At 39.4% G+C, this 12,091-nt stretch overlaps 1 protein-coding gene across 1 annotated transcript in view; it reads right to left on the bottom strand.

Annotated features, from left to right (window-relative positions):
* pyroxd2 (pyridine nucleotide-disulphide oxidoreductase domain 2) overlaps window positions 1-12,091 on the bottom strand; it is a 37,903-nt gene that overhangs the window by 10,119 nt on the left and 15,693 nt on the right. The window contains exons 4-7 of the mRNA XM_060925894.1: window positions 3,255-3,328; window positions 1,117-1,272; window positions 812-965; window positions 540-601 (exon numbers count right to left, since the gene is read on the bottom strand). Coding sequence (XP_060781877.1) covers window positions 540-601; window positions 812-965; window positions 1,117-1,272; window positions 3,255-3,328 — 446 coding nt within the window. The remainder of the gene's footprint in view (window positions 1-539; window positions 602-811; window positions 966-1,116; window positions 1,273-3,254; window positions 3,329-12,091) is intronic.

The raw sequence follows: 12,091 nt of genomic DNA, 5'->3' as shown, positions 1-12,091 counted from the left end.
TTTTTACACTGTAAAAACGTCCATGTATCTTACAGTGAAATACTGTTCAACAGCAAAACAAAAAAAAAAAATTAATAACACCACTGTAACTGGGGGGTAAAAAGGTATCCAAAATATCAAAACACCATAAATTGGAATACAAACCAATGCTGTTATTTTTACTGTACCAATTTGTAAACCCCACCCAATTTTATTGGATAAAACACCGTTTATGTTCAAAAATAAATGTGAAAAACCATCATGTGTTAAACTTTTACCTTCATTTTTATATGCCCAGACTGTTACATATACAGACTTTACTTGTAATTCAGTGGACTTTTCATGAATAAATACCATATACAATAAAAACAACTGTATACCACTATTAATTTTGAAAAAGAAAGAGATTTGTTGGTTAAATAATACTGCATTACAACAGAAAGCTGCCGAATGACAGCTTGTCATTGTCTAAAAATTAAAAATTGTCTTTTTTTAGCTCTTGATGAACCTTTAGTATTTGAAATAAATTATGGAATGCAAAGTAAATTGTCCAAACTGACCTTCATTGCTGGAGCTGTTATGAGTTCATAAAAGTCTGGTATGTTTTTTCCCAGTTTCAGCCCTAAAAAACAGATACGTAATCGCAAATCTTGAATTCATATCAGGCTAAACAATAGTTGTGTAAATGACTGAAAACTAGATTTACTCCCCATTTAGTATCTTACATTGCAATGTGATACTTCAACAAGTTACCTGTAAGTTGTATTTGTGGTTTGGAAATACCAAATACAATTTATTTTCAGTTTCAATTAATAAAATTCAGGGGGTTTACCAGACTTTACTAAAGGTTTCAAACTCTTCATAGCTGCTATTCTTTTCCTCAAGGACCCCTCGATAACTCCTGGGATGTCTACAGGTGGCGCATCAAGGAGTGGGTGAATTGCACAGGCCAGCTTCTCCAAATGTGCAACATACTCAGGGTAAGCCTTTTGGCAAAAGACATTTATGATGTCTAGACATTCTGCATAACTTTCAGAATCAATAATCAATATGCAAATCATGGTGGCTGTATGAATTACAACACAAGACCACATGAAAATATGCATGATAAATTAGGAATGACCATTTGGTATAAACCTTTGCATCTTTCTCTGAGAACTTTCCAATCCCTTTCTGATTCTTTGCCAGATTACTGCCGAGTAAAAGAGAGCGAGGGGGCCGCCCCCTGACCCCTTCTTCCAGCATGGGGGTAAAGGCATGGGGATCCCTCAAGTACACCTTCAGTCCATGTTTCTGTACAGTTAGAAGGGGGAAGAAAAGCATCAGTCAACATTTTTCTCATCCGTTTTCCTCCTACATAATTTACTGGAGATCCATTTAATGTTCATCCAAACCCATATTAGAATTTCTCTAACAATAATAATTAAAAAAATTAAATACAAATCTCCCTCTATGTTCTATCTTATGTTCAGACATAAGTCAAAATCACGGTGTTGATTTCACAGTGGAGAAAATGTATTTACTGGCATTCACAAATAATAAATTTATATGTGTTGTCTGGGAAAACTAGTCATATGTTGTTCAACAGTCAAAAGTTAATTTTTTTCTTGATCCCTCTTTTTTGGGAGCCCATCAGTATTTTTCACCTAAATTGTTTTCTTTTCTAATAATGCCTATGCTATCCTCCTGCAAAGATGATGTTGGATATGAAGACAATTTAACAAATGTGGTGATAGAAACAGACATGTCTCAGGTGATAAGACTCGAGAGAATGATGTGGATGACGGTGATAATCAAAGTGACTCCACAGTTCCCAATTATACCCAGTGCAATTTTAGGTTATAATGTAGATTAGGCTACAAGCTGAAAGAATTAGACAAGCATTTGTTTTCTATAACCTGTTAGCTCAAGATAATGTTAAATAAAGTTAAGATCATTTTACCTGACATCATTTAGAGATGACAGTTATTAAGCACTTAAAATTATTTATGATTTATTTATAAGGATTTCTAATAATCTATCCCTATGTCTAAAATCACTCACTACTCACTATATAGTGGACTATATAGCGAGTTCGCTATTTTGTTGTGCTGTCCGAATGTATAGTGAGAATTATTACACCCTATATAGTGCACTCAAAGTATCCCACAATGCATCATGAAAAGTAGTGTACAACCGATGATCACTAACCAAGCAATATATACCATCATGCATTGCGGTCGCGCTGAAAGAAATCAAATCAAAAGCTTCAAGTTTGATTTAATAAAAGGCAGCGGCGAAGAAGAAAATATTCAGCCTTGATTTAAAAGAACTGAAAGATGCACCAGACACAAAGTACTTTGTATTGATTAATGTGGGAAATATGTTCAGTATAATATGTATTTATCACAAAAATATATGCATGCTGTATTCAATATTTTGAAACCCACCAGCTGACTGATCTGGCACATTTTCATTGTGCGACAGTAATGACGTAAATAGCAGCCCGACGGAGTAGTGTCCGAAAGTGTTTTTTCACTTGAGCTCACTATATAGTCCTCGTCTCGTCTCGTTATCTGTAGCCGCTTTATCCTGTTCTACAGGGTCGCAGGCACGCTGGAGCCTATCCCAGCTGACTACGGGCGAAAGGCGGGGTACACCCTGGACAAGTCGCCAGGTCATCACAGGGCTGACACATAGACACAGACAACCATTCACACTCACATTCACACCTATGGTCAATTTAGAGTCACCAGTTAACCTAACCTGCATGTCTTTGGACTGTGGGGGAAACCGGAGCACCCGGAGGAAACCCACGCGGACACGGGGAGAACATGCAAACTCCACACAGAAAGGCCCTCGCCGGCCACGGGGCTCGAACTCGGACCTTCTTGCTGTAAGGCAACAGCGCTAACCACTACACCACCGTGCCGCCCCACTATATAGTCCTCTATATAGTAATTCCCTATATAGTGAGTAGGGAGTAGTGAATGAGAGTGATTTCAGACACAGGGTATAAATATTGTTTGCTCTTTTAATGCAAAATATATTATTTTGTTATTAAATTATAAATAAGGGCTGGTATAAAGATAGACATAGATTTCATGATCATCATTATAATACAGTATGTAGGTCTAGGTCTTATTTATTACATATTAAATTAACTGGAAATGAGTTCAACACAAATACAGTACACATACAAAAGAGAAATATGTTATAGTTCAGTGGAAGCTGCAGTTTTCAAGACTATATAGACCATCACACATCTGAAATTAAATATTCACCAAATACTACACCTTGAGCTCCAGATCCTGATAGATGTGAGGACGCAGCAAACTGAGGAGATAAGCAGCCCGTGAAAAATGGAAGCCTAGGAAGTGTTGAGAAAATACAAGTTGAAAAATATCAATGTAGAGCAACACTTAATGTCTGAATTTAGAAAGAATTTTCAATCTATGTGTTAAAGTATTGCAAATGCTGATCATGGCATCACAAAATGTAATGCTATATCTTTCTCTTATATACTATGAGGAGACAAATTCTAAGATATTTAGAATTATATCCTCTTTTTGTGCTACTGGTCATCGATAATACATCAAACCTTTGACTGTCGTACTTTCCCTACCCAGGGAACAAATACAACATAACAATCCTATTGTAATGCCTTAAATTAAATGAAAAATAAGAAATAAAATCACGTTTTGGCTTCAGATCCTCTTTAATCCATCATGAAATTTTGTCATACAAGGAGTGAATTGTATTCACACCTACGGTCAATTTAGAGTCACCAGTTAACCTAACCTGCATGTCTTTGGACTGTGGGGGAAACTGGAGCACCCGGAGGAAACCCACGCGGACACAGGGAGAACATGCAAACTCCACACAGAAAAGCCCTCACCGGCCACAGGGCTCGAACCCGGACCTTCTTGCTGTGAGGCGACAGTGCTAACCACTACACCACCGTGCTGCCGGTAGGTTAGATTATTCTCTAATTATTTGAATGATTGAATGTGGTGGAGATTTGTATACCAGAAAGGGAAAAAAAGCAGCCTAATAGATTAATAAGCATCAAGCCTTTTATGGTTCCTGTAATTGTTAAATGTGTGATTGCAGAACCACTGACGGCCTGGAGCTCATGAACTAATTCTGAAATTAGACCCATCATGAAAGAAGAGAGTAAACAGTAAATGGCACGTTTAAACTAGTGGCTATACAGCTATTATACAATCATGCAAAACCTACTGATTTCCTGAGAACAGGAGAACCATACAATTATAGATTCATTTATCTTCAGCATTTGCTTCATCGTGGTGCTGTAAGTTCAGAATATTAAAAAGATTTGCTTCATCAGTGCTGCTAATAAATGGGGAATCCCTGTTATTTTAAACTCCGCATGAACATGATAGGACACAATGTTTGGAGGTGTAATCTGGCATGAGACTGAGTAAACATGCCACGACAGCATTATAATTAGGTGATAAGTGGGCTCTGTTCAGAGATGGCTGTTTCACTGTAATATTACTCCTCTTTCAAACCAGTCGTCTTCACAGTCAAGACTCTGTTCATGTGGCAGCAGCACAATGCATATAATAATGCAGATATGGGTCACGAGCTTCAGTTAAGACCAGGTGATGTTTTCCAATCTTCAACTGTTCAGTTTCAGTGAATCTGTACCCACAGTAGCCTCAGATTCCTGTTCTTAGCTAACAGGAATGCTGTAGCCCAGGGGTGTCAAACTCATTTTGGTTCAGGGGCCACATACAGCCCATCTGATCTCAAGTGGGCCGGACCAGTAAAATAATTGCAAAATAACCTTTGTCAACTCCAAATCTTTAGCATTGTTTTTTCAGTAGGCTATGCTTTATGCTTCAGCCTACATTTGTAGCCTACATAATCACTGATCACAAGGGATCTAGATTATTACACATTTATTCACAGAGAGGCCAATGGATTTGAAATAAAATGCATTTCACTCTCAAACAACTGGTTTATTTTTATGCAGTTGAGTGAATACATTTTTACATCTGACAACCTGAACCAACTCCCCACACTAAACTCAAGTGGGAGCTATGAAGAAAGTAGCCTAAACATCCTGCCTAAAAATGTAAATGTGCAAATTTATGAAAAATTAAATTAAATTAACAAACAAAAGTTATAGCAGTGCATGAGCAATATGATTAGGCTACATCAGATCAAACTATTTTGTAGGCTAGGCCTACTGATGCTGAGAATGATATACTGCACAATATTCATTGTCTTTTAAAGTAAAACCATAATCTTATTTTCAAAGAACTGCATTCTTCAGACTGCAAACATTTGTGAACATTACAAGAATTAGGCCCAGGCCTTAATGCTGATTAACCTCCCTCCCCGCTTTCTCTCATCAAGTCTATTGGCTGCTGCTGGCTCCTGACACTTGTAGCCTGGCTAACGTGACTTCAAAGCTCTCCGAGCATTTGGTCTGGCCAAGCTATTAAGCCAAACCGTTTCCCAGAGCCCGTGGTTGACCCGCCTCCCTGAAATGCCTCAGTTTGCTACTGGTCGAAGCCAGAAAAGGCTGTGACGAAGCTTAAACCAATCACATCACTCTTTCCTCTGACGTATGCGACGCGACGGGGCTAACTGGTAGATTAAACTCTTACCGAAGCCGGTCGGGAGCAAGGCGAAAACGTCCTTCCTTTCAATAAATACCTCCAGGGCTGCTCTTTGCTCCGTTTTCAATGAGAACTTCCCGTTGAATGCTTTCAATACAGCATCTACCGCTGTGTTAAAGGCTTGCCGCTGCTCCATGTTCGTGATGTGAATGAAGCGCTTCCGGCATAGATTCTGTAAACAATCTATGGCTTCCGGTCGCAGTTCTACTACGTCACTGCCTTGAACACGCCTCTACCCAGGGCCGTTGGAGATGCTCAAAGTTGATTGGTTCCCGATTTTTCGGGAGCTTGGAAATGCTGTAGATAGCCTGCCTGGCCAGACTAAGCTCGGAACAGGCCCTCGTGTTGCGTCACGCTTAGGATGGGCGGGCCCAGGCTATGACACTTGCCATCTTTTAGCCTTCACGAGGGCATCAATATCAGGTTTCAAATCCTGAGTAGCAGCACATTTCACAATGTCATTCATTTGTGCGTTTGATAACCTTGAGCGGTGCTTTGTTTTGTTGAGGTTCATAACAGAGAATGCCTGTTCACAAAGATAGGTAGTCCCAAACATGGATAAAACCTTTGCAGCTAGGGATGTTAATTTGGGATACCCTGGCAAGAGATATTGATAAAATGTGTCTAAGCCCACTGACGCAAATTTCTGCTTCATATCGGAATCACATTGCAAGTCAATTATCTCGAGTTGGATGTCAGCGGGCATATCAGAAGCATTGACTGTAAATGGCAAGCGAAAAAAGGCAAATTCGTCCTCAAGTTCACTGAAAACCTGAAATCTCCACTTGAACTCCTGCAGCAATTCTGTTATCTTGTCTTTGTATTGATCCAAATCAGCATTATGTTCGGTCGCACGCATAGCTGTGAGCAATGGGAAATGAGAGGTGTCACCGTTAGATAGCTGTGTCTCCCAGAGTGACAGTTTCAACTTGAATGCGCATACGCTATCGTAAAACTGAGTGACAACTTTTCTGCGGCCTTGCAACATTTTGTTAAGATTATTCAGGTGCTGTGTAATATCCACCATAAAGGCCAGATCCCGCACCCATTCCGGGCATTTAAATTCCTCTACTGGTCTGCCCTTTTTCTCCATGAACTGTCCAATTTCCTCTTGTAGTTCAAAGAAACGCTTGAGTACGGCACCTCGGCTTAACCACCGTACTTCAGTGTGGTATGGTAAGCCAGCCGGAATGTAATTATCACTGAGAAAACAGTTAAACTGATGGTGATTCAGACCTCGTGTTCTGATGAAATTTACAAGCCTGCACTTTCTCTCTGAATTTTGTCGCAACGCCTGCCTTTCTCCCGATCATTGATGGGGCACCATCTGTAGCCAAACTGACAGCACGGGACCAGTCCACTCCGACCTTGTCCAGCGCTCTAACGAGAGAGCTGAATATGTCATTCGCTGTTGTCCTTCATAGGCACCAACTCAAGGAACTCCTCAGTGTCCTTCATAGGCACCAACTCAAGGAACTCCTCAGTGACAGTCAAAGTCTCATCAACACCACGAATAAATATGCACAGTTGTGCAACATCTGTGACATCGGTGCTCTCATCAATTGCAACCGAAAATGCAATAAATTACTTGATTTTGTCATTCATTTGGCTGCCCAAGTCTTGTGAGAGATCTTCAACCCTATTTGCAATAGTGTTCCTCGATAGACTAACGTTGGCAAAGGCAGATTGCTTTTCAGGACACACGACTTCTGCAGCCTTCAGCAAGCATTTTTTCACGAGTTCACCATCAGAAAATGGCTTGGATGCTTGCACCAACTCATTTGCAGTAAGGTAGCTAGCTTTCACTGCTCCATCACTGACCTCATGGCTGCGAGTAAATGCAGACTGCTGTTTCTTCAGACCAGCTAACAATTCGTTTATCTTCTCTTTTCTTAATTGTCCATACAAATTGTGAAATTTTTCTTTATGATGAGTCTCATAGTGACGCCGAATATTATATTCTTTGAGCACTGCAACCTGTTGATTACAAGCACACTGGTTTTGTATTCACCTCTGTGAATAAATAATATTCAGTCCATTTTTCCTGGAAAACTCTGCACTCTACATCAACTTTTCTTCTTTTTGACAGACATTTTGGTAATGGGGGTATCACTCTTGATGATAATTTTGATAGCAACTTAATAGTGGTGAGGCAAGACTGCCATTCATGGAATCAGACAGCATATCTGGACACGTTGCTAAAATGTGCTGTTTATTTTCTGATCTCTTGTTATGTCAGTGCTGCTTTTTTTGGTTGCCCCTAGCGGCTGAATTGAGCATTTCAGTTATTTCTTTAAAAATTCATAAGTCGTCACAGGAATAGGCTAGAGATTTACTTTTTTTTTTGACATCCTTAGAAATTTTTTCTCTACAAGTCTGGGGCTGGATTAAACCATCTGGTGGGCCGGATGCGGCCCGCGGGCTGTATGTTTGACACCCCTGCTGTAGCCCATCCGCTTCAAGGTTCAATGTCGATTTTGAGATGGTTTTCTGCTCACCATGATTTGAACGAGTGGTTATATGAGGTTATTCCTGTTTGCTCAAACCTGTCTGGCTATTTGCTTCTGACCCCTCTTATCAACAAAGTACTTCCACCCTACAAAACTACTGCTTGTTGGATTTTTTTAAAGAGGTAAACACTAGAGAAAAAGTTGTGTGTGAATATCCCAGTAGCTCAGCAGTTTCTGAAAAACTTAAACCAAACTGTCTGGCACCAACAAACATGTCATGGTCAAAGTCACGGAGATCATGTTTTCTTTTTTCTGTTCTGATGTTTGATGTGAACATTAACTGAAGCTTGGTTTAGGGTTAGTAAATATTTAACCATCTTCTTCTTCACTGTTCATCACTGCTTCTTATAACAATGATTCAAAAACATGGAGAATTAAAGTATTATAAAGACAAACTCTGGCGAAGTTGAGGGAACCCAGTTTTATAGATAATTTCTTGGTCATTGCTTTAACTCTGCCTTTGCTCCATAAACATTGCCAAGAAACTGTAGGAGCTTAAACAATTCAGAGGAAGTACACTCAAACCTTTGACTGGTACTGTGGCTTCCTTCATTCACTCATACATCCTGGTTACTTTTGCAATATGCAAATTTTGTGCCATTGGAGTAATTCTGCCAGATAATTAAACATTGCAAGACATGCCTGATATCTGACATTTGATTCTTTAGACAAAGCCCTGTAGCTGTAATGTTAAGCTCTGACATTTAACAGCTTAGAAAATTTGGTTGTTAGGTAATCTCGAAAAGAGCCTTTACTGACCTTATGCATGTACACATATACAATGCTGAATGAACCTGAGATCAGCGTGAACAAGAAAGCTTTGAGGGTTAACCTTCCCTTCTGATCAGTCACACAGAACCAGTAAAACAGACTTATGTGATTTCTGATGGTATACTGTATGGTAAAATTATTCATAAAAATGGATGCCACAGTAGTAGCAGCCACCTTGAGACCAGAATCACTTGATTCCTCTGCACATAGTTTAATATCATGCCCATAAGCACAAGCATTTTGTAGCGTTCTGACCTGGAATCGGCTTAATTAGAATCATTTCCCACACTGTAAAAAATGATTTGTTGTTTTGACTTAAAGTTAGTACCCAGGCTGCCTTAGAATTTTGAGTTAATTGAAATGAATATAGTAAGTTAACACAATGAGGCAAACAATTTAACTTGCTATATGAATTTCCATTAACTCAAAATTTTAAGGCAGCCCAGGTGCTAACTTTTTTAAGTTCAAACAACAAATCATTTTTTTACAGTGCATCAATCTATAGATTCATGCATGCACACACATACGTGCAATATTATCAGCTATTTTGTGTATACACAAAATAGCTGATAATATTGAAGTGATTGGGGAAAAAAATCAACAGCATTTAATCAATACGTGATTGCATAGATATTCTCCCCTGTTGGTGTGAAGCCCCTAAATTATTCATTGTGCAAGTTGCCATCAGATATTACATATACATACACAGACACGTGTGTGTGTGTGTGTGTGTGTGTGTGTGTGTGCAGACAGACAGACAGACAGACCTTGCTTGGAAGACTACAGCGGTTGTTAGAGAACATACCAAAACTAATAGAATCATGAAAAGCAAGAAGCTATCAAAACAAGTGTGGGACAAAGTTGTGGAAATGAAAAGAATATGGCACAATCACAGCTCTGTCTAGAGGAGGCCTTCCACCAAAAAGAGGGCATTAGTCAGAAAGACAAGCCACTGTATAAAGAAGGGATGGCCCAAAGTTGTGAAGGTATTGTACATTAAAGATTCAAGATTTGATATCCTTTATTGTCATTGTGCGCAACAATGAAATTATTTTTGGTGACTCACTGACCAACAGCAATGAACAAAAATAAATACAAACAAACAAACAAACAAACAAACAAACAAACCAAGAACAAATAATCAGCAACAAGCAACAATTAGCATCAATAAAATGAGATTATTTTTAAAAATACTTAATAAATAAATTTTAAAATGCAGGTAGCAGTAGCTTTCAAAAATAGTGCACAACTGTCCATATTGCACCAGGTAGTCCTCAGTAGCTATTGGCAGGTATGTGCATGCGTGTGTGTGTTGGGGGTTTGAGGGATGGAGGCCACAGCTCTGGGACAAAGCTGTTCCTCTGCTTGTTAGTCCAGGGTTTGATGGTGCTGTCTCTTTTCCCTGATGGTGGGGGGACAAACAGGTGGTGTCCTGGGTGGGTTGAGTGTTTGCTGATGTTGCTGGCTTTCTTTTGTAGGTTCAACATACACATCATCCAGGTCCAGGAGCACAGCTACCCCAATTTTCTGTGCTGTCTTCATGACCCAGGCCAAGTCCTTCTTGTTCTCTGCTGTGCAATGTTCAAATTGATCTGATTCAGAAATAAAGCTTGGTTATTTGCAACTAACAAATACTTGTCTCACCAGCAAACTTCTCGCTATTGCTGTCTGAAAAAGTATTTTCAAAATACTATAACAAGGATTTTTGAGTTGCAGTCGGTTTTGTTAGCCCCTTGAGGGAAACCCTGTGCAGCTCCTAATTTAAGATGTGTGAGCAGGAGGTTGTTCTGCATTTTATGGGCAGAGGATCTCGTGGCCTGAAGTTCATGACAAGCAAGTTGAAGCTTTTTGTCGAGGACAGCGTTTGCAACATTTGTGAAGTGGTTGAGGCCCTTTATCACTATATTTAGTCAACACATTTTTGTGTGTTGTACTCAAGGTAAGACTTACCTCAGTCTTTACCTGTTATCCCTCATGTTCATAAACATGGTTTCAGCTAACTTTCAGCTGTGTGCTCTTCATTTTATTTATATATTAATTCATTTGTTGAGCATTCCTTAAATACAACTGAAACAATATATTTCATTGTTAAATTTCATTATTAGTCTCACAAGACTACCATAATTAGGTGAACAAGAAGATTCGAGTTGGCAGAACTCTCGTCTAGACTTGAAAACATTAGTAACGTCAACAACAGTGGACAAAAGTTAAGAAAACTCAAAAATTTCTTGCATCATGTTGCCTTGATAATTTGAGTTTTCTCAAGATTTTTGTTTTTACAGTGTACTGTGACACATTTGCAGAGAGAGAGCTTTCTAGGCCACACCAATTCAATTAGTTGGTTCTCGGAATCGCCGCTTGAAGAAAATGCAAAATGAAAAAAAAAAATCGAAATCAAACTCCCGCCAACAGAAAAGGTCACGTGATGTGAGGTCACGTGATGTCGAAAGCCAATCAAATCGCCCCTTTCACTTTCGATAAAGACTTGTGGAAGAAACATGCCTGTGGAGGGGAGTCCTGCAAAGCCTGTGTTTGTGATTGTTAGGATATTCAGCAAACAGAAGCGTAAAATCTTTGACAGGTGTGTTGAAATTCTGTTTACTGGTTTGCCTGTATTGTTTGGTCTATTTCCACTGCTAATTTTACCATCAGAGCATTTTTTAAATTTTATTTTTATTTCGCCCGCTCGCTTCATATTTTTCCTGAAAAAATCCGAGAACCAACTAATTAAATTGGTGAGGCCTTATGGTGCTTCTATAGAAGCTTTCCAGCAGCCTCTGATGGGTTTTCTTCACCAGGTGGGAAACATTAAAGGAAAATGTAAGGTATTTCACTATGTGGATTCCCAGAAATTTGATGTTCACAATGTCCACCTCTTCACTGTTGATGAGAAGTGTGTGTGGGGGGGAGGGGTCTTCCTGGATCTCAAGTCCACAATGATCTCCTTGGTCTTAGTTGTGTTCAGGATCAGATCACCACTCAGCCAGATGCTGGACTTCCTCTCTGTAGCATCCCTCCTTGTTGTTGGTAATGAGTCCCACAGTATTTGTGTCATCGGCAAAATTCAAAAATCATGTTTGAGGGGTGAATGTGGGTGCAATCATGGGTGAAGAAGGTAAAGAAGCCTGGGCTGACCATATGGCCCTGTGGTGCACTTGTGTTCAGGATAAGAGTTGAGGATGTGTAGTTATCTATCCT

The sequence above is a fragment of the Neoarius graeffei genome, chromosome 7 (genome assembly GCF_027579695.1).
Source record: "Neoarius graeffei isolate fNeoGra1 chromosome 7, fNeoGra1.pri, whole genome shotgun sequence".
NCBI lineage: Eukaryota > Metazoa > Chordata > Actinopteri > Siluriformes > Ariidae > Neoarius > Neoarius graeffei.
This window is presented reverse-complemented; position numbering and strand designations above follow the sequence as displayed.